Source organism: Labeo rohita, chromosome 16 (genome assembly GCF_022985175.1).
Source record: "Labeo rohita strain BAU-BD-2019 chromosome 16, IGBB_LRoh.1.0, whole genome shotgun sequence".
Classification (NCBI taxonomy): domain Eukaryota; kingdom Metazoa; phylum Chordata; class Actinopteri; order Cypriniformes; family Cyprinidae; genus Labeo; species Labeo rohita.
This window is the reverse complement of record NC_066884.1, coordinates 6166725-6193696: the sequence shown is the minus strand read 5'-3', so window position 1 is coordinate 6193696 and position 26972 is coordinate 6166725. Positions and strand designations below refer to the sequence as shown.

The 26972-nt window shown below is 34.0% G+C and overlaps 2 protein-coding genes and 1 long non-coding RNA gene across 7 annotated transcripts; 1 reads left to right on the top strand and 2 right to left on the bottom strand.

Moving 5' to 3' along the window:
* The first annotated feature begins 2 nt into the window (after positions 1-2).
* Positions 3-4914, top strand: LOC127178398 (myelin-associated glycoprotein). The gene is made up of 4 exons (XM_051131256.1): positions 3-121; positions 274-669; positions 2382-2481; positions 2570-4914. Exons 1-4 carry the CDS (start codon positions 22-24, stop codon positions 2589-2591), a joined length of 618 nt encoding a protein of 205 aa, XP_050987213.1. The 5' UTR covers positions 3-21; the 3' UTR covers positions 2592-4914.
* si:dkey-33i11.1 (B-cell receptor CD22) lies at positions 4874-15851 on the bottom strand. The gene is made up of 13 exons (XM_051131250.1): positions 15747-15851; positions 15580-15616; positions 15443-15492; positions 14866-15222; positions 13590-13847; positions 11684-11953; positions 9259-9528; positions 7827-8096; positions 7168-7249; positions 7034-7082; positions 6840-6938; positions 5631-5755; positions 4874-5539 (listed from the first exon to the last, which is right to left on the bottom strand). Exons 1-13 carry the CDS (start codon positions 15751-15753, stop codon positions 5413-5415), a joined length of 2001 nt encoding a protein of 666 aa, XP_050987207.1. The 5' UTR covers positions 15754-15851; the 3' UTR covers positions 4874-5412.
* Positions 15852-18285: 2434 nt separating this feature from the next.
* Positions 18286-24403, bottom strand: LOC127178402 (uncharacterized). Of its 5 annotated transcripts, XR_007829389.1 has the most exons (7): positions 23905-24069; positions 22745-23099; positions 22631-22704; positions 22356-22440; positions 22188-22255; positions 21442-21571; positions 18286-18798 (listed from the first exon to the last, which is right to left on the bottom strand). It is a non-coding gene; the product is annotated as an uncharacterized LOC127178402 (long non-coding RNA). The 5 variants fall into 5 exon arrangements; XR_007829392.1 differs by lacking the exons at positions 22745-23099; positions 23905-24069 and adding an exon at positions 24319-24403 and having other exon boundaries at positions 22631-22724; XR_007829391.1 differs by lacking the exon at positions 22745-23099 and having other exon boundaries at positions 22631-22724; positions 23905-24053.
* Between the last annotated feature and the right edge of the window lie 2569 nt (positions 24404-26972).

Below are 26972 nucleotides of genomic sequence, written 5' to 3'. Positions count from 1 at the left end.
AACAAAAACTAGACAAGGGTGATGTTTTCAAATCTGCTCAGTAAGGAAATACTCAAGGCAGCAACAATGTTTGCGAATCTCCTTACAGGCGTATGGACCTTGACGTTTTTGATTCTGCCGGGTAAGACTTACAGAAGTTTTGCTTCTATTGTTGAGCTCTCCAAGACTGAGAGTATCTAACTTTCTTGAGAAGGCACAGATAGGAATGCTGTTTAGACAGAAGAACCAGCTGTTTTTGATTCCTTCAGAATTACTCATATGCTTCCATTTCAGTCGCTTTTGCCTCTGACTGGATAGTGCATGTTCCTGTGGATCCAGTCTATGCTCCTTCTGGATCTTCTGTAGTTCTGCAATGCACCTATGACTACCCTGAGGAGTCTGACCAGGGAACACCGCACAAAGTGCTGTCAGAGATGTGGTGTCTGAATGAAAGTCGCTGCATTACTCCCAGATACGTGTACCACAGTGCAGGGATATTCCCTGAGCCCTCATACCAGGGCCGGGTCAAGTACTTGGGGCAGACAGGGAGCAAAAACTGCTCTCTGATGATATCTAATCTGAGGTCAGAAGACAGCGGGGTGTACATGTTCTGGTTTATTACTGACCACCCGAAGGCCAAGCTACCAGGACAGAAAGGAGTGAATCTACAGGTCACAAATCAGACAGGAAGTAAGTGTCTTATTCTGTGGACATGCACACTGCACTCATAGAAATAAAGGTTTTCGCATAGAGTAACCATTTTTGGTTCCCCAAAGAACTTTTCAGTAAACAGTTCTTAAAAGAACCATTTTCTCTTAGTGTAAATAATATCCCCCCCAACCCCCCCATAATGAAACTTTTGAAAGATTCATGAATGTAAAATGTTCTTCAATGAACTATAAAAAAAAAAAAAAAAAAAAAAAAAAAAAAAAAAACAGTCTTTATTATTCCAAGCATGAGAAGTGCATTCAAGTGACTGTTTTTCGTCAATGAATTTCAAAGTTTTCAATCATTTGTCAGAATTTTGAAAAATTTGTTACTACATAATTCCCAATGTTTTGCCATTTTATGAACAATAATAATCTATAACTAAGTATTTTAACATTAAAACTAACATTACTAAATATTTATGTTAAATATTTTTTTTTTATTTTAATTTTCATATTATATTATAAACATAATAATAGCTGTGATTATTATTGTTATTATTATTATTGAACAATAATAAAATGGGCACAGAGCATACACAGTCTATGGTATTTATGAAAAACAAATGAGCATAATAATTAATAATTTTATATTATGAGTATCATATTAAAATAATAATATATTAAAATAATATAAAATTATGTTCCCATTATATATATATATATATATATATATATATATATTAACTAGACAATTTCCATGTTATGTTATTTTATGAACAATAATTTTATTACTAATATAATTTTATATTAGTAATACAAAAATACAAAATTAAATTAAATTAAATTTAAAAAATATTTCTGAAAATATTTTATTCTAGGAAAGCCCGGAAATTACAATTTTAAAATTTCCTAATATTTTCAAAATTATAAGATCCCTTTAGCAGTTTTATTTGTCTTTATATATTTCTGAATTTCTAGATCACATAAAATATAAAACTGACTAGTACAGCATTTTTATTATTTATATTGTAACACTTTAACCAAAGGTCTTATTAGTTTTTGGTTGCTATTGCATTAACTAATAATAACTAAAAACGAGCAATAAATTTGTTACAGTGTTTATTATTATATCTATTTTTTGTTAATTAAAACACATTTATTGCTAGTTCATGTTAGCACAGGTCTATTAAATAATATTAACAGATCTTTTTATTTTAATAATTTATTAGTAGATTCTGAGATTAATATTAAGATTAATTTAGTATTAATATAGAAGATATTTTTATTGTTATTTCATGTTAACTAATTCAGTTAACTAATGTTAATAAATGGAACCTTATTGTAATAATTTTTATTTATTTTATTTTATTTTCATCCAAATCATGTCTAAAATTAAGCATCATAACAGCTGACACATACATGTGTGAGACAAGAAAAAAAAAAAAGCCAAAAAAACCCCAATCTTATTGGCCAATATCTTTTGTCTATTTCCATAGAGAGTAAAAGCAGAACCTCCTTTTTAGGCCACAGCAAATGTAAGTTCTTCATAAGAGGACCAAAAACGTTTCCACAAAATAGAGTCACTTCCTCAGAGAAATCTGTAAATGTTTCATGACCTTCACTGTGAACGATTTATTGTGACTAGTTACCATGACATTATTAGGCTAGCCTGTTAATGTCTTTCTACATTAAATATAAAATAAGTTATAATATCAATATCTGCAAGTATTTCATTGTCCTAATTGTTCATAGCAAAAAGTGCATCTTCATCCACTACTGGCATTGTGCTTGGAGTTATCATCATGGTTATCATAATAGCAGCCATTGCGATATTCATCAGACGCAAGTCACGGTAAGCAAAGCTCACTTTACCTAGTGAGTATCTTGTCTGACATCATGTATGGTCTAAGAAACTAAAGACATACGGCTTTGTTTTTCAGACAGGGGTCAAGGTCACTTTAAACAAGTGTACCACAGAAGATGAAAAAAATTACTTGTGACTCTGACACAAGAGATGGAAACCAACAGTTCTGCTTTTTTTTTCTGTTTGTGTGCTACTTTTACATTCATTTTATGCATTTTTGCATCTGTTATGCAGTCTGTTATCTATTTATTTTTTTCTGCATATCAAACGGCACAATGTTTCATTCTTATATTTCACTTTTTGTAGTCATATTTCAGTTTTTGTACCCTACTATCGTATTGTATCTTACTTTTTGCAAGTCACTGCCGCCGTGTTGCATGTCACCATGAACGTTGCTTGTCACGGAGTCTGTAAAAAGTGAAAATAATGGTTATGTATAGATAGTAAAGAATGTAATAAGCCATTAGTACAGATATTTAGTAAATAATTAAAAACTGCCTCTCGTTCTACCCTCTTCAGCACATAATTTTCATTTAAAATTACCTCACTTTCTAAAACGAAGCAACATTCATTAAAGGAATAGTTCCCCCTAAAATAAAAAGGTTGTTAAAAGAAAAAAAAAGGATATGCCATTTGGTCTCAGTAATCTATGGAAGCCCATAAAAAATAAGGTAATTGAGACTTTTTTTGTTCTCACTATTCTGACTTTTTTTTCTCGCAATTGCGTGATACAAACACCCACAGAATTGTGAGATATACACTCGCAATTCTGAGAAAAAAAGTCAGAATTCTATTGTCGCAATTGTAACTTTTTAACAGTTTTTTTCCCCCTAAAAATTGGACTTTATAACTCACAATTACGAGTTTATATTTCACAATTCTGTAAAAAAAAAAAAAAAAAAAAAAAACTCACAATTGCAAGAAAATGTTTTTATTCTGACTTTATTTTTCGCAAGAGTTCATATCACGCAATTCTGAGAAAAAAAGTCAGACTTTATATTCTGACTTTATAACTCGCAATTGTGAGTTTATATCTTATATTAAAAGTCAAAATTGTGAGTTAGTATCATGCAATTATGAGAAAAAGTCAGAATTGTGAGATAAAAAGTCGCAATTATTATTTTTTTTATTATTTAGTGGAGGAAACAGGCTTCCATAGTAATCTGACGTGTGAAAAATGTTATATAGTTATTTTTCTTTTTGTGTGTGTGTGTGTCAAGGAGAATCAAAGGTTAATTTTATTTAATAGAAACAGATCAGTACACATTTTAATTTCATTTTCAGTAATTGCAGTAAATTGTGTATTACTGCCAGAAAATGTATGACAACAGACACTGTTGGCATTGTAAGAAATTATTTATTTGGGGCTTCCTGTGATTTATTATTTAAATTAAATTGAATATTTATTTATGTATTTATTTATTTTATGATGGGATCATGTCACACTCAAGCATATAGTGGATACAATACCGTTCAAATGGTCATAGTCAGTAAAATTAGTTTGTTTTTGTTTTTTTCAGCAAGGAGGCATTAAATTGATCAAAAGTGACAGTAAAAACAATTTTAATGTTCCAAAAACTTCTATTTCATTTTTTTTTTTAATTAAAAAAGTTCTGTCGAACTTTCTATTCTTCAAAGAATCCAGAAAAGAATGTATCACTGTTTCCACAAAAATATTAAGCAGCACAACTGTTTTCAACAAGAAGTAATGTTTTTAAGCAAAGAAATTAGAAAATCAGACTGATTTCTGACAGTGAAGACTGGAATAATGATGAATGCTTAAATTACATTTTTAAAAGTAATTAAAACAATCATTATGCAATATACATTATATACATAATGACATTTTGCAATATACAGTTGAGGTCAAAAGTTACATACACCTTGCAGATTCTGCAAAATGTTAATTATTTTACCAAAATAGGCTAATAGGGATCATACAAAATGCATGTTATTTTTTATTTAGTATTGACCTGAATTAGATATTTCACATCCAAGACATTTACATATAGTCCACAACAGAAAATAATAGTTGAATTTATAAAATGACCCTGTTCAAAAGTTTACATGCACTTGATTCTTAATACTGTGTTCTTGTTACGGTTCTGCCTTATTTTCTCCATCTCTTCTTTAAGAACTCTCAAGTTGTTTCTGTTATTGGTTTCCTGTGTTTTTGTTTCTGTTTCCCCCATTCCCTGTGCTGTCTTGTTTGCTCCCACATTTGTTTCTAAGGAAGTTCATTAGCTCCACCCCCTTGTTAGTCTAGTTACCCTGTGTATTTTAACCCCTGTGTTTCAGTCTTTGTTTGCCGGTCGTTGTTTTACTTAATGTAAACTGTTGCATGGTTTTTGCCTTGTATGGATTCCTCTGCCTTGTTTGGATTCTTTTTATTATTTTTGTTAATAAATTGTGCTGCATTTAGATCCTCACTTCTTCCTTGCCTCAAGTGTGACAGTTACCTGAATGATTCACAGATGTGTTTTTTTTGTTTAGTGATAGTTGTTAATGAGTCCCTGGTTTGTCCTAAATATAATAATTTTTTCATTTAGTATTGTCCTTCAGAAGCTACATATTTCCCAGAAGACAAAATAAGTTAAATTTACCCTGATCTTCAAATTTAAAAAGTTTTCACCCCCTGGTTTCCTTCCCATAAGAGACTTCTTTCAAAAACATTATAAAATCTTACTGACCCCAAACTTTTAAAGAGTAGTGTATCATTTTGAGCAACTGGATTTTATTAGAGCAAACTGCAGCTGGACACAATTGAACAGACCATCCATGCACATTCTTCTACTCGTGTGGCCTATTTTCAAGTTCATTCAGGTCACATCAAGTGGTCCATATGTGCTCTGTAATAACATGTAGTTAAAAAAAAAAATCCCTGTGTGATTGCACCATTTCTTCCATCACTTGACCACTCTAGACTTCAGACTCATCTGTCTCCTCTCTTGGTTGCTTGGCGAGAACAGTATAAACAACGTTAGGACCATCTTTGAGCTGCTTCTCTCCATCTAGAGGTATGCTTGTGACCTTTGCCTGGTCCCGACTGTAAATAAAAATGACAAACATAACAACTATGGCCTTAATACAACAGATGGTGCAATCCAGCACACATGGACTGTGTAATAGTGTTTAACCTGGGCATGCGAGAATAATGCACCGTAATGTAGTTGATTTTTCCCTGCTCCTCAGCACTCCGAGCAGCTTCTTTCAGGGGCACGATGGAAGGGTGACTACTTTCATAAATCTCCTCTGGCTCCTCCTGAACAAGGCACAAAATAAAACACTTATGTGTTCACTCAGTTCATGTACAACCTATCCTTAACATCAAGACTTTAATTAGTGCATTACAAATCACAGAACATTATAAAACATACCATATAGCACCTGTCATGCAATACTATTTCTGGTAGATTTTTTAAACTTTCAATCACATGCATGATTGGTTTTGGGCTAATAGTGTTATTAATAAATTGTGCAGTGGATGAAGATGAGGCTGAGACCTTTTTTGTTAAGCAAAGGGGCTAAGTTTTTAAAATAATCAACCTGACAGAAGGGTCAAATGCTCACTGATGATCCAGAAGGAAAAACGATGCAATAAGAGCTGGGGGGTGAAAACTTTTGGAATTTGAAGATCAATGTAAATGTAACCCATTTTGTCTTCTGGGAAACATAGAAGTATCTTCTGTAGCTTCTGAAGGGCAGTACTAAATGAAAAAAAATATTATATTTAGGCAAAATAAGAAAAATGTACACATCTTCATTCTGTTCAAAAGTTTTCACACCCCAGCTCTTGATGCATCAGTGAGTGTTTGAACCTTCTGTAATAGTTGCATATGAGTCCCTCAGTTGTCCTCAGTGTAAAAAGATGGACCTCAAAATCTAACAGTCATTGTTGGAAAGGGTTCAAATACACAAAAATGCTGAAAAACCAAGGAATTTTCTGAAAAACAGCAGGCAGTTCAACTGTTCAGGACAAACAAGGGACTCATGAACAACTATCACTAAACAAAAAAAAAAAAACACAGCTGTGGATCATTCAGGTAATAACACAGTATTAAGAATCAAGCATGTGTAATCTTTTAAATGTGGTCATTTAAAAAAAAAAAAAAAAAAAAAACTATTATTTTCTCTTGTGGACTATATGTAAATGTCTTTTATGTGAAATATATATATTATATATTCAGATCAGTACTAAATAAAAAAGTTACATGCATTTTGTATTATACCTCTTATTTTGGTAAAATAATTAACATTTTGCAGATTCCGCAAGGTGTATGTTAACTTTTGACCTCAACTTTTGACCAGACTAACATTAGTAAACAAAGTAAATAAAAAAACCTTACCGGAATGTCTGACATTTTTGTGCTCCTGAGGAGAAACGTCTCTGAAGTTGATTCACTAAACACAGTATTTTCTGATGGTAAGTCAACTACTGGTGAACACTAAAACAAGAATCAAGAGATTTGATTAATGTGATTATTTTAGGTTAGATTCAAATCGTATGATGACAGAATAAGATGACACTCATAAAAATGACCTGTTTTTCTTCCTCAAGATTTTCAGTGTCAACACGATGCATGTTTTTACTGCAAAAGAGATGTGAAATGATGTGTGTAAGATCAGATAAGAAGATCAGATATTTACTATCAAAGCTAGCAATCATAAAATCACCTGATCATGACAACCACGGTCAATGAGATCAATCCGACAGAAACGCCCACGGCAGATGCCAATGCGATTACCTTCAGTCGGCCTGAACATATAACGCACAACATCTCAATCATAAGCTTACAGTACATGCACATTATTCATCTAATGAACACTAAGTGCCACCAGGGAGTAACTACTGTATCTTTATGTGCAGAAGTTCATTTAGTGGACTTCGATGGGAGTCAATGGGTTAAAGGTCCAAATCACAGTTTCAGTGCAGCTTCAAAGGGTTCTACACGATCCCAACCAAGGAATAAGGATCTTATCTAGCTAAACAATTGCTCATTTTCTTAAAACAATTAAAATTTGTATACTTTTGAACCACAAATGCTCGTCTTGCACTAGCTCGACTTCATGCATAACATAGTCACATTGGAAAGGATCGGTAGTCACCGATCGTTTTACTAAATTAAACCTTTATTCCTCGGCTGGGATTGTGTAGAGCCCTTTAAAGCTGCATTAAAAATGTTTATGTATATTAAATGTAATTATTTTTAACCAGAAGTAACAGTAATAACATCAAAGTGAAGAAACATTATAATATCACATTTAGATGGTAGATGTTCGATGCTCAAACAAACAAACAGCAAAGATGTTGTTGAACTGTGTAATGCACTGACCTCGAACTTTTACCGTCAGAACCGGGGAGCTGTGCGCTCCAATGCGGTTGCGGGCCTCGCAGTAGTACTGGCCGCTGGCTCCAGGGCTGACCTCAGCAATGGTGTAGCTGGGACCTGATCGAGTTTCCCAGGCGTCAGCCGCATTGATCCGGTGCCAGGTGTAGTTCTCCACCGCCGGATTGGCCTGACTGATGCAGGTTAGCGTCAACGAACTCCCCGCTTCGATCACAGTGGAAGGCCGAGCCAACACAGAGGTGTTTTTGGGGGCATCTGAGAGAGACAGAGAGAGAGTTAGAGGTGGGGAGGTTAAATGAAAGAAAGAAACAGATGGGGATCCTTGGAGGATGGATTGACAAATGGAGGATTGAGGTATAGTATCCAACTTATTTTGCAATGTGGAAGTAAGCTATTTTCTGTGAATGTGCATTTTGTGCACTGTGTGTGATTTATATGCCAATTCAAGTAAATAACTTGAATAAATGCATTAAATGTGCAGTAAATGGTCTGACTATTCACACTACAAACCAGTGTGTATGTTATGAAAGAAAACTAAAAAGTTATTACTATCTCATAGTTCAGACTTTTTTTTATCTCACAATTCTGAGTTATATATACTCTAGTGAAAAATAAATATGCAAAAATTTATTTTTAAAATGCATTTAAAATACATTTATTTAATAAGGATATACTATCTGATTGTATTAAAGTAGAACTATTGCAAGTATACTTTAGGTACACTTTAAATATTTTGCATTTAAAGACTGATATTATATAAAGATCATACAGTCCTCATCAATAGTGACATTAAAACATATTTAGGCTTAATATTAAGAAATGTGCTTTGTGCACAAGTAGTACTCCAAATAAAGTTTAATTAACTTTTTACAAATATTTTTTATATCAGTAAGTCTTAAGCGATATGTCAGTAAATATGTTAATAGACTTGAATTTTTCTTAGTATAAAATAAATGCATTTTAAATCAATTACTTTTGTACTAGATGAAGAAGAGAGATACAGAGATAATCTCAGAACTGTGAGATATAATCTTGAAATTCTGAGAAAAAAGTCAGAATTGCCAGATCTCACATATCTGGGTTTAAGAACTGGGAGGGAAACGTTTGAATTGTAAGATAAAAAGCTGCAATTTTATATCTTTTTATACAGGGATTCCATAGAATTCCAAGATATAAACTCATAATTCTGAGGAAAAAAAGTAAAAATTCTGAGATATGATCTCGCATTTCCAAGTTTACATCTTGCAATTCTGACATTTTCTCTGAATTGTGAATTTATAACTTTAAAATATCTGGAAATGGAAGACACCAGGAGCATCACACATTTAAGTTACAAAACTGTTAATTTAAAAATAAGGTTGATACATTTTATAACATAATTTATAATACATGTATATAAGTATAAGTATAAACTTACAAAGCACTGAAAGGGAAATAATGGGCGACGTCCCCATGCCAAACACGTTCCATGCAGTGCAGTAATACTGTCCGGCATGAAGGGAACGCACGCTAGGGAAAGTGAGATTTTGCGCAGCGCCTTTGGTCCAGGGCTGACCGCCGTTCACTTTGTACCAGGCGTATTTCTCCACGGGAGGGTTGGCGTTGCTGCTGCAGGTCAGATTGACAGCAAACCCTTCCATGATGTCTCCTTTAGGACTGATGACGACTCTTGTGTTCTTAGGGGAGTCTGGAAACACATATAAGCATATTTTACAACACTTCAAAGCACAGTCAAATTTCCCTATTTTACCAAAATAAGAGGGATCATACAAAATGCATGTTATTTTTTATTTAGTACTGACCTGAATAAGATATTTTTAAGATAAAAAAACGTTTACGTATAGTCCACAAGAGAAAATACTAGTTGAATTTATAAAAATGACCCTGTTCAAAAGTTTACATAAACTTGATTCTTAATACTGTGTTATTACCTGAATGATCCACAGCTGTGTTTGTTTAGTGATAGTTGTTCATGAGTCCTTGGTTGTCCTGAATAGTTAAAAAAACTTTTGAACGGAATGAGGATATGTACATTTTTCTTATTTTGCCTAAATACTGCCCTTCAGAAGCTATAGAACAGGGGTCACCAAACTTGTTCCTGGATGACCGGTGTCCTGCAGAGTTTACCTCCAACTTTCCTCAACACACCTGCCTGGAAGTTTCAAGTACACCTAGTAAGACCTTGCTTACCTGGTTCAGGTGTGTTTGATTAGGGTTGGACCTAAACTCTGCAGGGACACCGGCCCTTCAGGACCGGATCTTGTGACCCCTGCTACAGAAGATACTTAACATGTTTCCCAGAAGACAAAATAAGTAAAATTTACCCTGATCTTCAAATTTAAAATGTTTTCACCCCCTGCCTCTTAATGCATTGTTCTTTCTTCTGAAGCATCAGTGAGTGTTTGAACCTTCTGTAATAGTTACATATGAGTTCCTCAGTTGTCCTCAGTGTAAAAAAAGATGGATCTCAAAATCAGTCATTGTTGAAAAAGGTTCAAATACACAAAAAATGCTGAAAAGCCAAAGGATTTGTGGGACCTGAAGGATTTTTCTAAAGAACAGCGGGCAGTTTAACTGTTCGGGACAAACAAGGGACTCATGAACAATTATCACTAAACAAACAAAAAGCACAGCTGTGGATCATTCAGATAACAACACAGTATTAAGAATCAAGTGTATGTACACTTTTAAACAGGGTCATTTTTATAAATTCAGCTATTATTTTCTCTTGTGGACTATATGTAAATATCTTTTATGCGAAATATCTTATTGAGGTCAGTACTAAATAAACAATAAAGGCATTTGAATGATCCCTCTTATTTTGGTAAAATAATTAACATTTTGCAGATTCTGCAAGGTGTATGTAAACTTTTGAGTTCACTGTACTAACACTGTCTTTGCTCACAAATACACATTTTGGTAAGATTTTTTTTTTTTTTTTTTAAAGACTGCATTTATTTAATCAAAAATACAGTGAAACCAGTAAAACTTTGAAATATTTATACCTGGGATTTTTTAATTGAATATATTATAAATGTAATTTATTCCTGTGATGCAAAGCTGAATTTTCAGCATCATTACTGTAGCCTTCAGTGCTCACTCCAGAATAACCCACTTAGATATGGTCTAGCACCCCTTTTCAGTATTTGCTGTTTTAGCATTTACCAAGTTAAAGTACAACATTTTGAAAAGCAATAGCACACATGTCCTACACAAACTGCACAATTTGAGGTATTAATCATGCCCATTGCATAAACAATGTGAGATGAGTCACGTACCAAAGTTTAATACGGAATAATTTAAACACACCCCTAACCCTAAGTAAGACCAATGCTAGTAGGTATGTTTGACTTAACAAGTGAAAACAGGAAGTAAATGCTCCTTTCATGGCTGAGCATCATGTGGTTTCCTGGTTTCCCTAAATATGTACTCTCGATTTGAACTTTGCTCTATTAGAGGGTGGCAGACAATGTGACATAATGTCCTGCCAAAATTAAAGTTATTACACAAGAACCAGCAACTGAAAGACATCTCTGCACGGACACAAAGACATCAGATCAGCGATAATGGAAATATATGTCTAATTAGGGAGAGTGCAAAGTTCAAATGTCTGGTGACATTTTCAAAACAGACTGTCATTCTGACCTATTCACTGATAAACTGCATGTGCTGCAGTTTAAAAGCTGCAGTATTTAGAGATGAGCATGCAAATAAAATCAGTTACATATTTTACACTAAGAATAAATGGTTCTATTTTATTGATACCCAAAGCCCCTTTTGGAAGCCTAATTTTTAAAAGTGCATGCAAACAGACTTGTAATGCATAAAAAGATGCAACCTACAGGTAACATTGAGTAAAATCGGTCTGGACCGGTCTGTGCCGAGCGGGTTGCGGGCCACACAGAAGTACTCTCCGTGGTCCCTGTAGTCCAAACTCCACAATCTCAGCTCAGGTTTAAAGCTGTCTGGCACGCTGCCACTCTCTCCTTCTTTAAACCAGGCAAAACTTTCTGCTGGCGGAGCTCCATCACTACTGCAGGTCAAAGTCACCGAATCGCCCTCTCTGACTGCCTCCCGAGGGGTGATCTGTACCGTGGTGTAGCGAGGAGCGTCTAAGACACAGAGAAAGAGAGAGGTGAAATGCAGTTTCTAATGGGAGAGGACGGCCGACAGTAGACAATTGCACACCTTGCTTTAATCACTGTATTTACAAGTTTAATGTATTTAATAAATTATATTTAATGTAAAGTTGATTGCTTAAATAGCTTTTTTACTTGATCTTAAATAATGCATATATTGTATAAAATTAGATAATTTAGTTACCACATGCAGCAAATTTTAGACATATTTATAGTACATCCAGTAAAGTATATTCAATAATTTTTTGTTGAATGTTTATTTCTGTTTTCTTATGCTCATCAAGGCTGCACTTCTTTGATCAAACACACAGTTAAACTAATATTGCAGTTAAAGTAATATTGTTATATATTTTACACTTTAAAATAACTATTTCCTATGTTAATATGTTTTAAAATGTATTTTTTCCTGCTGTGACAAAGCAGAAATTTCATGTTTTTATTTACAGTTGAAGTCAAAAGTTTGCATACACCTTGCGGAATTTGCAAAAGTTAACTATTTTACCAAAACTAGAGGGATCATACAAAATGCATGTATTTTTTTTAGTTAGTACTGACCTTAATAACATATTTCACATAAAAGACATTTACACATAGTCCACTAGAGAAAATAGTTGAATTTATAAAAATGACCCTGTTCAAAAGTTTACATACACTTAATTCTTCATATTATGTTGTTACCTGAATGATCCACAGCTGTGTTTTTTTTTTTTTTTTGTCTGTTTGTTTGTTGAGTGATAGTTGTTCATGAGTCCCTTGTTTGTCCTGAACAGTTAAACTGCTTGCTGTTCTTCAAAAAAATCCTTCAGATCCCACAAATTCTTGTTTTTTTAGCATTTTTGTGTATTTGAACCCTTTCCAACAATGACTGTATGATTTTGAGAATCATCTTTTAACACTAAGGACATCTGAGGAACTCATATGCAACTATTACAGAAGGTTCAAACGCTCACTGATGCTTCAGAAGGAAACATGATGCATTAAGAGCCAGGGGTGTAAACTTTTAAACAGAATGAAGATGTGTAGGCTACATTTTTCTTATTTTGCCAAAATATTATATATTTTTTTTTCATTTAGCACTGTCCTTCAGAAGCTACAGAAGATGCTTACATGTTTCCCAGAAGACAAAATAAGTAAAATTTACCCTGATCTTCAAATTCAAAAAAGTTTTCACTCCCTGGCTCTTAATGCATTGTGTTTCCTTCTGAAGCATCAGTGAGCGTTTGAACCTTGTGCAATAGTTGCATATGAGTCCCTCAGATGTCCTTAGTGTGAAAAGATGGATCTCAAAATCACACAGTCATTGTTGGAAAGGGTTCAAATACACAAAAATGTCGAAAAAAAACAAAAAAATTGTGGGACCTGAAGGATTTTTTGAAGAACAGCAGGCAGTTTAACTGTTCAGGGCAAACAAGGGACTCATGAACAACTATATGTAAATGTCTTTTATGTGTCTTTTATGTGAAATATTTTATTCAGGTCAGTACTAAATAAAAAAATAACATGCATTTTGTATGGTCCCTTATTTTGGTAAAACATTTAACATTTTCAGATTCTGCAGGTGTATGTACACTTTTGACGTCAACTGCCTATATGAATGCACAATACTCACATCCAAGAGCCAGGGTGAGTCCCGGTGACTGAACATTTTGAGGTGGTATTGGACGGCAGGTGTAGGTACCTGCATGCTGACTGTCCAAATTATAGATGGCTGACAGCTTGTTGGACTGACCCAAGTTGATCCCATTCCGATAAAGGGCATAGTTCCTGCCAGGGGCGGCACAGCCTCGCGCCACACAGCTCAAGAAGACCGTCTCGCCAGCAGCATACATGTTGCCTATTCTCGGTGGATGTACGTGAACGTGAAGCTCTGGAACCAGGACAACATTTCACAACATTAGCTCCATGCAACATGCTACATTATTTTAGGAACAGGCAGGTGGGTTTTCTCAGCAATTATATGCAAATAAACAACAAAAGAAAAGAAAAAGTTGTTAATTTCTGCCTAATTACTAGATTTTCTATGGAAAATGTGAGTGCAAAACCTATTGCCACAATTATCCACTTTTTTCATCCCGTAAGAGCGTGCACAGCTATTTGTAAATTTTATGGGTCTGGCTCGTTTTGCCATATTATTTTAATGCATTATCTTAATTATGAGCACACTGGTTTGTAGTGCAGACAGTTTTACTGTACATTGCTATTCTTCTCGTTATTTTCCTATAGCAGCTAATGAACCAGAAATCTCACAGATAGGCTTACTTCCAAGTTAAAGAAAAAAGTGGACATGGCCATGCTGTTGCTTTGTGGTTAGTAGTGTGTTTCTAGGTGGTTGCTTAAAAAAAAATCCCAAACACTTCTTCCACCCTCCAGCTGACAGCTATTGGTCGAATAATCAAGTAGCCCCCCAAATCCACTGGCTTACTTACAGTACATTACATTCTTATGCTAAGGCTGCATTTATTTGAATACAGTAAAATATAGTAAAATAGTAATATTGTGAAATATTATTACTATTTCAAATAGCTGTTATATATTTGCATATATTTTCAAATGTAATTTATTCCTGTGATGCAAAGCTGAATTTTCAGCATCATTGCTCCAGTCTTCATTGTCACATGACCCTTCAGAAATCATTCAAATATGCTGATATGTTGCTTGAGAAACATTTCTTATTACTTGTGCTCCGCGATATATTTATGGAATAATGTATTTTTTTTTCAGACTTTGATGACTTTACAGTTTTAGTCTTTTCTGCCACTAATGTATTCCTCCTGACTAAAAGTATTGTAAATTGTACCGACTCCAATATATAGCTGCATCTAGATATTAAACTGGTTATTATTTAACATAAAAATACACATTTGACCTTTAAAATGTGGTCTCACCTGTGATGGACAGTGTGATGCCATCAGGAGAGGTCCATCGGCCCTGCTGGTTGTCGGTCTCGAATCTAAAATGGTACGTTCCTACATCACTCAGCTTTACGTTCGTGATCTGCAAACTGCATCTTTTGTGGCCCCCCATGTATTTGATCCTGTCCCTGTACGAGGGGCTCAACAGATTCCCATCAGTATGGTATGCGACGTCCCGTCGGCCCTCCGCAGAGATGTGAAACCACATGACCCGCGTGGAGCTGTAGGGCGAGGGGTAATCGTAGCGGCACGGCAGCGTTACGGTGGTCCCGGCCCAAGCGCAGATGTCCGTCCTAGAGAAATACACCAGCCATTTACTTGCCCCGACTCCTATAAAGCAACAGAAGAGTAATCAGAGGCCGGTATTGACCTTAGGAAGGTGTGCGCTGTTGACGCCAGGGATAAAAACAGGAAAAAACACAGATCAATACAATATAAATAACCTGTGCACCAAGGGCACTCAGGTAACATAAGAGCACAGATTAGACTCAGTGTATCTGCAATATGCATGCATTTATCTGTATAAAAACACAAGATGTCCAAAAATTACCTGACAGGAGAAGCACAGAGGTCACAATTACACGCACCCACATCTCAGCCCTGTTTGTGCGTAAAAACACGAAAGACTGTAAGTAACTTCAAGAATAGTTAAAAAATTAGTACCTGGATGCAAGATGTTGAGAGTACCTGAATCTGATGCTCCTCAGCAAGCGCTGACAGCCGTCTGTGGATGCATGGACACACACATGTGTTAAAGAGGGAGCCGAATGGCACCAGACGCATAGTGTGGGACGCTGAGCCAGAGAAAGCAGAAGTTGAAGGGTAATGATAGGCTGGCCATCCCACTGTCTCACCTCCCATCTCTCTGAGCCTCTAAACTCTGTCCCTGTCTCCAGTGAAACTCTACGCCACCTTCAGCAGTGTGCACAGGGCAATAACCACAAGTTGCTGACATTCACATCCCTCCTGTTCACACAGACAGAGAACATGTTAAGGGGAACTGAGGCATCAGGAAGCATGTCTTTAAAATACATTCACTTTGCCGCCTTCCTTAATTAAAAAGTCAGTCTTTTTTATGTTAAAGGCTTAAAATGTTTCTTAGGCCTGCTATTTTTTATGATGCAGGGAATATGTCATTTTTGCACTTAAAATTATTAATTATTCGCATAATTTTCAAGAATCTGTTTTGGAAGTGTCAAGAGAATTCTAAAATTACAAAAATAACCACAGATTTTATGAAAGTTAACTATGGGTTTACCACAGCAACATAGTGCCATCAAACCATAGCCCTAACCACAGGCCTTCGGAGATATTAACTATGGTTTTACTACAGCAACAAGAGTTTAACTGTGGTATTTTATGTGAAATCACTGAAACCACCCTTACAAAAATTAACTATGGTTTTACTACAAATAAAACATGGTTACTATAGTTAAATCATGGTACCTAAAAATTAACCATGGTTTTGGTATTGTAACCATAGTTTAACCATGGTATTTGTAGTAAAACTGTGGTTTTACAAATGGTAATCAATACCACAAAAAACATGATTACTATACTGTTGCTATAATAAAACCATGGTTCATTTTCATAAGCCACAAGTAAAATTACGACATGGAACAATGTTTTACTGGTGGTGTTTGTTGTGAAAGCATTGTAACCACAAGTAAAACAGTATTTTATTGAAATCTACTAAGATGTTACTACAGGAACAAGAGTTTAACTGTGGGATGTGTTGAAAACTCATAGTAATCACAAGTAAAACGCTTTTTTATTTAAATAAATTATGGTTTGACTTAAGGAACCAAAGTTGAACTGTAGTATTTGTTGTAAAAGCAGTAACCACAAATACTTTAAATCTATCATGGTATTATCACGGGGGAAAAACTATTGTGTAACTATTTGTGCTCATGGTTATGGATTCATCAATAACTACGATTACAGCCTCAGAAGATATAAGATTATGTTCTGAAACACCTCAGCGACCTCTTGTGGTAATAACAAGGTAGTACATCAGAATCAATCAAATACAATTTCTTAAAGAGGTACTTTCGTTAAATGAATATAAAATGTACTGAGCTCTTTTAGTTTTACCTCAGACTAAAATAAGTTATTAACATGAAAAGCAAAATCTGTTACACATCTTACTTGTGCAATATTAACTAGCTGCTGACAACATTTTGCATGAATAAAACATAAATATTAAAATGATGAACCAGTCACTTGCAGCTTCAGAAATGAGTGTGACGTGTGACTTTAAATGTTATATGGGACATATATATATATATATATATTGTCTGGTTACATATTACATATGGTTACATATGCACAAATATTCAGATTTAGGCCTATATATTTACATTTTATTAGTCTTAAACTAGAATAGCAGAAAATACATGTGTTTTTTTTTTTTTTTTTTTTTTTGAAAACTGAAGGCTGATGATTCTTCTTTTCATCCCATTTCTAATTTAGTCCGCACTTTAATAATAATAATCCTAGAAGGGAAGTTTATACGAAGGAAATTAAAGAAATACTTACTTTGCTGAATTAACTGCTTAATAAGCAGATCAAGCTTCCCAGCGAGCAAAAAGTGGTCTAGAACACATCTATAAGACGTAATTTATAGACATCCAGAAGACGTCTTCACAGGAGCCAGAATGAAAGTTTTTTATACGTCTTTTCTGGACATTGCATAGACATAAATTAAAGACGTGCTACAGACGTAATTTATGGACATCCAGAAGACGTCCTCACAGGAGCCAGAATGAAAGTTTTTTATACGTCTTTTCTGGACATTGCATAGACGTAAATTAAAGACGTGCTACAGACGTAATTTATAGACATCCAGAAGACGTCCTCACAGGAGCCAGAATGAAAGTTTTTTATACGTCTTTTCAGGAGAATAAAAGTTGGATTAAATGCTTTTTCTGTAGAAATGTCTAACACAACTGTACTAACATGGAAATCCCATCTGTGCATATTTGCAAGGATCAAACTTTAAAAAATGTTTACTTCAAACAGTGGAAGTGAGTTAGTTCTCACTAAGAAAAACCCAGTTACTCTTGTTAATGGTTGTCGCGTCATGAAACTTCAGACAGACCATACACTGTAAAAAAAAAAAAAAAAAAAAAAAAAGTATAATATACGGTAAAATACCGGCAGCTGTGGTTGCCAGAAGTTCACCGTAAAATATATGGTCACAATGTGAAATGCTTTACAGAATACTTTTTGATAACCCGTCAATTTTACATTTGAGAACTGCTGCTTGTTTACAGTAATTTACTTTAAGCAGTTGTAAATGTAGATTTTCTTACAGTAAACTACTGTTAATATAATAAATATACTGTCAAACTAATTACATTCTATTTACGTAACAAACACAATACAACTGTATAGAATATTATAGTATTTTATTGTAATGTTCAATTTTACAGAAAATTACCGGCAGCTGTGGTTGCCAGAATTTCACTGCAAAAAATACGGTAAAATACAAAAGGCATTACAGTTGTTTGCCACAGATTTTACAGTAATCAGTCATATTATTGTAATTGCTAAATTAACTAATAAATACTGTCTATAGTAAATCAAGGCACAAACCATAATTATTAGATTTTAAAGAAACAGATTCTGCACACAGGCACTGTGTTAAAACAGTCTGAGCTGATCCAATAACTTGACCAGTGTACTCACAAAGACGTGTTGATCTTGGAAATAAAATGTGTCCATATAAATTCAGGATAATCAATGATGACATAAACATCAATCAGGGCCGCTTGTCTGGTTGAACAACAGTAATGAGTCCACACTTGACGGAAGACATGGACTGAGTCAGTTCGAGAAACTGGAAATGTACTGCTTGAAGACTTGAATGTTGTCACTATTTCAATGTGGATTGGCATGATCTATCTGCAGAAAACAGACACAAAGACAAGTTAGTTCATAAGCAATATGCTTAAACAGAGATAAACTCAGTCTTCTTTTGTCAAATTGATTATTAATGAACTACACACAAGCAAGCAACACTCTGAATTATGCAGTCTACTTTGATAATCAATACGAGTATCAGGGCAAAAGACTGAAATACACACATCTACACCTATTGTAGCTGAAAAAATAAAGCACTGTTTATTTCATTTGTGCATTTGTACTGTGTATTATGAGGCGCCACGTAGGATTTAAATGAAACTTCGCTTATCAATACATACATAAAACACATGCATATACACCTAGAAACTACTTGCGTATACATGTATACTATTGGATGTTCAAAATATATATATGAAATACACATGCACACTAATATGAAATCCATACCAATACATCTTTTATTAGTAATGAATACATATACACTTGTGAATAACTTGTATATACATATTAACTTAACGCATGCATACGCTAATAGACACTCGCTTATACGTATAAACTTGATCCATGCATATACACCTACAACAACACGCACATATACATATAAACTCGCTGCATGCAGACACACCTGTACATACTCGCATACACATATAAACTTGATCCATGCATATACACCTAAAAACACTCGCACATACATATAAACTCGTTGCGCGCATATACACCCATAAAACACTCACGCAAACATATAAAATAAATTTCAGGTAAGACGCAGGCTTTAGTTGTGTATATACATATATGCAAGTGATTTCATATGTGGATGTGCGTTAACTTTTCAGTGTAAACGGAAGGCATTTCAGTGTAAACGGAAGCAGCGGCACTTCCGGCGGAATCTCCAGATGCCGGGGCATTTTAAAACGCTTAACGTGACTTAACGCATTAAAATAGTGTTTTAAAAATAACTTTAATATAGCATACGATGTACCAGGGGCGAATTTCCACTGGGCACTTTTCAAAATCCCGTTCAGCACCGCCGAGAGTTCGCGCGATTGTTCAAACAAAACCGAAAGTAAAACGCGCACGCGCCTTCAAAAGCAATTTTAATACCCCGCGTTTAGAGCGCGACTCCCCAGTGCGTGCAAATTAGGCTACATAACATATTTAGGATGTTATTAGTATGTAGGCTATAATAGGTTGTGTAGTTGTCTATAGTTCTGTATCATGCTCGAAAAATTTTGGTCTCTATTTGAATTGTTTTAACTATGTTCTGTTCTACTTTCTGAGTATGAATTATCACATGCAGTAAAAGACAACAACACTCAAACACCATAAAAAGTTTTGCTACAAACTCAACTGACTGGCTTAATTCTCTCCTGCATGATTTCATAAGTCTCTTCAGACCTTAGAACTGTACATGAATTATGAGCTTCTTGAATGTTTGACCTCCTAACTAAAGCTCTTTTTCGCAAATTTAACATATAAATAAAGACAGTATGTATATATATATATATATATATATATATATATATATAAAACAGTCCTAGTTTATACAGTCCTAGTTATAGTAGCCAAGTAGGCTACTCTCTCAATATTCAAAGTGCAAATAGAGACTAAATTTTTCAAACATGATAGAGAACTATAGACAACTACACAACCTATTATAGCCTACATACTAATAACATCCTAAATATGTTATGTAGCCTAATTTGCACGCATTGGGGAGTCGCGCTCTAAACGCGGGGTATTAAAATTGCTTTTGAAGGCGCGTGCGCGTTTTACTTTCGGTTTTGTTTGAACAATCGCGCGAACTCTCGGCGGTGCTGAACGGGATTTTGAAAAGTGCCCAGTGGAAATTCGCCCCTGGTACATCGTATGCTATATTAAAGTTATTTTTAAAACACTATTTTAATGCATTAAGTCACGTTAAGCGTTTTAAAATGCCCCGGCATCTGGAGATTCCGCCGGAAGTGCCGCTGCTTCCGTTTACACTGAAATGCCTTCCGTTTACACTGAAAAGTTAACGCACATCCACAATTGAAATCACTTGCATATATGTATATACACAACTAAAGCCTGCGTCTTACCTGAAATTTATTTTGTATGTTTGCGTGAGTGTTTTATGGGTGTATATGCGCGCAACGAGTTTATATGTATGTGCGAGTGTTTTTAGGTGTATATGCATGGATCAAGTTTATATGTATATGCGAGTATGTACAGGTGTGTCTGCATGCAGCGAGTTTATATGTATATGTGCGTGTTGTTGTAGGTGTATATGCATGGATCAAGTTTATACGTATAAGCGAGTGTCTATTAACGTATGCATGCATTAAGTTTATATGTATATACAAGTTATTCACAAGTGTATATATATTCATTACTAAGAAAAGATGTATTGGTATGGATTTCATATTAGTGTGCACGTGTATTTCATATATATATTTTGAACACCCAACAGTATACATGTATATGCAAGTAATTTCTAGGTGTATATGCACGTTTATGTATGTATTGATAAGCGAGGTTTGATTTAAATCCTACGTGGCGCCTCAAAGTGTATCTTTGATCTTTTTAATAGTAAAAATAAAATGATGAAATAAATATTTTTTTTATTATTCACTAATAGTTTGAACTGAGTGTTGTGCTTGAATCTACCTAGCATTTGTTACACTGAACTATACCACTACTTACCATTAATTGTCCTTGAGACTGCTGTCTTATTGGGTCCAGACTTGACTGAAGAGAGGTTGGACAGAGTCTCTTGCTCACAGGATACAATGTTCAGAAAACTGGAACTTTGAGCTGGTGCTGACATGATCCTCTTTGCAAAAAGGAGATAAGAAAAAAAAAAAAAGAAAAAAATGATAACATAAATAGTTAAGTGATATAACAAATTTTATAGCATTTACACATTAGCTACAGTAAGTGCTTCGCTTAGAAATATTAAGCAGGTTGTGTTATTTCCAACTAAAAAAGTAATCATCGTCAACATTATGTAAACAATGTACATGAATATATAATACATTTTACTCAAGATCTACATGCATGCATACAAGCTTCACTAAGATGACAGAATGTGGTGAACGTGTGGTAATATTAATCTGTAAATGTGCAAGCAATTTTAGTAATATGATGTTAAAAGTTTAGAAAAATTAGCATAAACAATATTTTACACATCAGTTGAGATCAAGCATTAGGACCTCTGTTTTGAAATTAAAAACTGACATATGCACTGCTATAGAATGAAAGATTGTGAACACATTTATGTTGTAATAAAATACTCTTTAGAAAAAAAAGATTTTAGTTCCACAATTTTATCATATCAATGACAACAGAGTAAAGTTATTTGAGCAGCTGACCAAAAGGTAACATGTATGATCTGACAAATATTGATGCAGGGCAGTTACTTTAAAAGCTTATGAATGAAATGTACTCACTGAAGCTTAGCACTCTGAGACTTGGCCATCCCACATTTCTGCAAAGTTGGAAGCACTGAAATTTCCAGCTGTGCAAGTTAAAGAAAGGGTTAAATAATTAAATAGTACTTCAAAAGTTTTTGGTAAGAAAGTAAAAGAAATTAATGTATAATGAACAGCAAAACTTACTGCTATTTATTCTTGAAAAGTATCGAAATCCAAATGGATACTGTCAGGAAAAAGAGATTGAAGAGGTCCTTGTTGCGTACAACACCTGGCATAACATAACAAAAACAGGTAAAGGGAAAAATATTGTCCTAAATAAGACAACATATTTTCAAGCATATCTTTCACTCTTTTAAATGCAGTTTGCAAATTACATGTAATAAATAAATGGCCACATTTAGTGAAAAACCAACAGTTGTGCCTCACAAGTGGCTAATCAGGTTCAACACAACACATACCATTATTGTAGCAACCAAAGTTCACTTCCACCTAGGTCCTGGTGCTGCAATCCTGATCTCTCTCCATTGTGTCTCTTGTTAATCTCTACTGCTGCTGTTCAATAAAGTGGATACAGCAAAAACATGTCATTAAAAGTTAAAACCAGTAAATTAAATAAATACTGTTGATAAAAGAGTACAATTTCACCACTTTCTTTTGTCACAAAGGTCCAGAAAGTTGTTTCCTCAAAGTCATCATCTACTGAAGTTTGAATGCAGTGCTTGAAATGTGTCAGAATTGAAAGACTTCAATTTTACACTAGTTATGAAAATAGCTTATACAATGTGTGTGTGTCTGTAAAAGCTATTTTACTTTTAGCAGAAAAATTTGAAAGTATTTACTTACTTTTAAGTAGATTCCTAGATCTTAGCAATGCCATCAGCCATTAACTTAATTTGAAAGGTTACAACAATCACTGAAAAAAGGTGTCTGGAAAGTTTTCCAAAAGGTTTATTAACATCAGTATGTAAACAGCCAAACACTCTAAACTCCCTGTTGTATCAGACTATTTTGAAAAAACAAAACTTCTAAAATCCAAAACTAAAAGCATATCACACTATATGCAGGGAGTATAATCAATTTGTTTTGTAACATCTTTAGAAAAATAAAAAAAAAAAAAAAAAAAAATTGCTCTTTTTTTTTTTTTTTTTTTTTTTTTTTACTAAACTGAACAAATACAGCCTTTAACAAAAATGTCCAAAATGTTACATTGTTCTTAGGTAATCATTAGACATTAATAACTTTTACCAAAATGTGAAATAAGCCAGTTTACCAATTGAACTGAACCAAAAACAATGCTTATTAAAACATTAACATTAACCCAAAACCTAAAAGCATACTTTTTCTGTTAGTGGTTAACAGATAAGGTACAGTAAAGTGGATGCTGTTCCATACAGGTAGTGCTGTTTAAGTGTTTTGTCTTAACACTTCAAATGGATGTTACTGCACATTTAATAGCGGTAATGTTAACAGCTGTCCCGACAGTAATGTTAACAGGCGCATTAACATTATGTTTTCTGTAAAAATGAGCCTTAAATGATGCATATGTACAGAAAGTCTGTTTGCAATCGGCTGCAAAGCACTTAAATAAACAACGTGGTTCATTTCGGTGAAGTTTGCAGTGTAGTACATACCCCCTCAATGATTTGACCGACTTGCCACAGAAATTGCAACACAACATCGCGTCTACAAGACAGGATCAATAACTACAACGACAGTTGTTCGAGAGTTTTACCTTTTTAGTTTAGAAAAGTGTTGTCGGGCTTGACTCGAAAAGAGATGTGAAGTCCCCAGAAGTCAAACAGTTGTGTTATCACGTATCGTTATTCCAACAGTTGCTAGGCGGTGGGCGAGCTAAAATGGCGCTGACTAAAAAAAAAATGACGTCGACGTTGTTAACGTTCGTTCAATGAGCGGTGCCCTTCCCCCATTTTAAATTAGTGCGCGTTCCCGTGCACTATTGTTTTTTTTTAAATAAGCCCAGAAATGGGGAATGGGTTAAAAGAAGATGCACTTTGAAAAGACGTTATACTAAACAGATACACATGTAGCATGCGTCAGCAGTGCACGATAATGCCTTTCCCCTCACCTTCACAATTTGCAAGTTACCCTAAATAATATAAATAAATAAAGGCATTATAGTACTCACCACTTGTATTGCATGCAGATCGCGCTGTGCAGTTCTCATGATGTCAGAAGTCGGGACTGGAAGCCGTCTTCTTCTTGTTGTTTTTTCTGTCTTCATGTTTGTTCATGATTTTGATAAATGTTTCTCAGTGTTTCACAGTTTTATGATAGGTTACTTTATTTATTTATTAATTTTTTAAAAAATAGGCTTAGATCATGAATAATAGGCTACTACACAGTTTTCAATAATTTACTTTTAAAGGGTATTTTTAATAGGATTTTTAAAACATGCTATCATGAATAATAAAGGATAAATAATAAAACACATTTTCATAATTTTCTTTTAGAATGGGCAAGTTTTTGTTATGTCTTGTGCTCTTTTATTTAGCTTATTCTATCTGATTTTATTTCATAGCCTATAGTGACAATTAAAAAATAATATGGAAAATCAAATATTTTTACAATATGATTACATAAAGGTCAATATATTTGTATTCTTAAAATTATCTCTTGACTTTTTTCAAGACATCCATTTTGTTTTTCGTTGCATTTTAACTATCAAATTTGATCCATATTTAAAAGAAAAATACACAAAAGTACAGTCAATTACAGAATATTTTAATTTTTTTTTTAATTAAAGGGATAGTTCACCAAAAGAAAATTTAAATTATGTCATCTTCGGAACAGAAATTAAGATTTTTTGGATTTAATTGTGTAATTATGGTGTAACGACCATTGCTGTCTATCTTAATTTGTGTTCCAAAGATGAATGAAATCTTACGGGTTTGGAATTTTCATTTTTGGGTGAACTATCCCTTTAAAATTGACTTATTTAACAACCATATACCATATGTTTAACATCTTGCTACAGTAGAATTTAAGGTATGTGTTTGTCGAATTTTTGAAGGTTTTATGTTGTAAATTCTATAGTACACATCAACAAAATGTGTTTTTACACAGAATTATACCGTTGATTTTAGGGGGATTACTTGCTTGAGAAGTTACGGTAGTTTTTAATTTATTTTAGCCAAAATTAATATTTTCACTGTAACAATTTGTGTTTTTTACATTTTAAGAAAGTAAAAATTTAAGTTATGTACTGTTTCTTAAGTTACGGTAATTTAATGTATGTAATACAGTGACATGCCATTTTTGTTTAAATAATCTTTTACTGTTGCTGCTTTACAGTTTTTTACTGTAGTTTTCACAGACATTTTTTACAGTGTAGACCTAAATTAGATTTGAAAGAATACTGATAATACTGAATATTCAATTGAATAACTGTGTAGTGTATACTAGTCTTGCATTTTTGAATCTTATCAATATAATTGTAATAAACTGCTTACCATTTTCCTGTAAACCAAACTGATCACTCCCAGAAATCAACTATTTAAATCTCAAAATATATTTTTATTACTAATACTTAGCAAAACTTAAAACTAGAACAGTAGTATAAATTAACACAACACAATAAAACTTAAAACGATCGTGTTTAAGGGCTTGGCACTTAATCTGGAATGAAAGACTTTAGGAAATTAGTCTGGACTGAGGGACTCTGCAATTATGACAATGACGATGGTTGTTTTTTTTTTTTACAGTCATTTCAGATGTCTTTTTTGATTGGTTGACGTTTCGATTGTGGCCTTAACATATTTTCTGTCATTTATTGACTAAATCTGGATGTTTACGGACGTTTAGATTGTGGCCAAATTGGACATCTTTATTCACGTAATTTGTCGAATAATTCTGGATGTCAAAGGACGTACAGATTATAGCCAGGATGAACGTCTTTTCTCAACTAAATCTGGTAGTCAGTGGACGTTTAGATTGTGGCCAGATTGGACATCTTTATTCACGTCATAAATCGACTAAATCTAGATGTCAGTGGACGTTTAGATTATAGTCAATATGAACGTCTTTTCTCAACTAGTACTGGCTGTCAGTGGACGTTTAGATTGTGGCCTGATGAGACATCGTTTCTCAGTGTCATTAATCGACTTATTCTGGCTGTCAATGGACGTTCAGATCATGGCCTGGACGGGCGGACGCGATATCAACATGTTTTGTATGTCCACAGACGTCACTTGCTCAGAACATTTTATTAAAGAAATTGTATTAGAAATTGTATTACATTGCAAAATATTAGAAACAGAGAAGCTAAAAAGACTTATGAAGCACTGTGTCAATTTAATTTGGTTAATTAAATGTTTTAATTTTAATTTTTCTTTTATCCCTGGCATAGATCCTTTTTACTCATGTACATTGTTCTTTTGTGTGTGTGTGTGTTTTATTATTATTATTATTATTCTCTCTGTATACCCTTTTTCTACTTCTGTTGTGAGATGTATATATTTGTATTAATATGTACATAATTGCAAAAAAAAAAAAAAAAACTTGTATAGCAGTGAATAAAACATTGTTTTCCTTCAGGAGGCGCAATGGCGCTCAGGGTACAGAAAACTCCATTGACCGCCATTCAAAACTCAGAACATTTTAGTTCTTCGTTAAAGACAATTGTACAGTAAAACATCTGTATATTTCAAATACATTAATTCCAAAGATTGGCATCTGGCATACAAACGAAAATCCGCCACAGCAATAGCTAAAAAATTATTATTAAAAATACCTGAGCAACTCACCACAATCGACTCTGATTGGTTCGTCCTGATAGACGTT

Bases quoted from the DNA above. Each gene is read 5' to 3' on its own strand.
- LOC127178398 (XM_051131256.1), top strand. From the start codon at position 22: ATGTTTTCAAATCTGCTCAGTAAGGAAATACTCAAGGCAGCAACAATG. The intron at 670-2,381 runs GTAAGTGTCTTA...AATTGTTCATAG, and splicing joins GGTCACAAATCAGACAGGAA to CAAAAAGTGCATCTTCATCC. The intron at 2,482-2,569 runs GTAAGCAAAGCT...TTTGTTTTTCAG, and splicing joins TTCATCAGACGCAAGTCACG to ACAGGGGTCAAGGTCACTTT.
- si:dkey-33i11.1 (XM_051131250.1), bottom strand. The intron at 15,493-15,579 runs GTACTCTCAACA...ACGCACAAACAG, and splicing joins CTGAGGAGCATCAGATTCAG to GGCTGAGATGTGGGTGCGTG. The intron at 11,954-13,589 runs GTGAGTATTGTG...TCTGTGTCTTAG, and splicing joins ACTCACCCTGGCTCTTGGAT to ACGCTCCTCGCTACACCACG.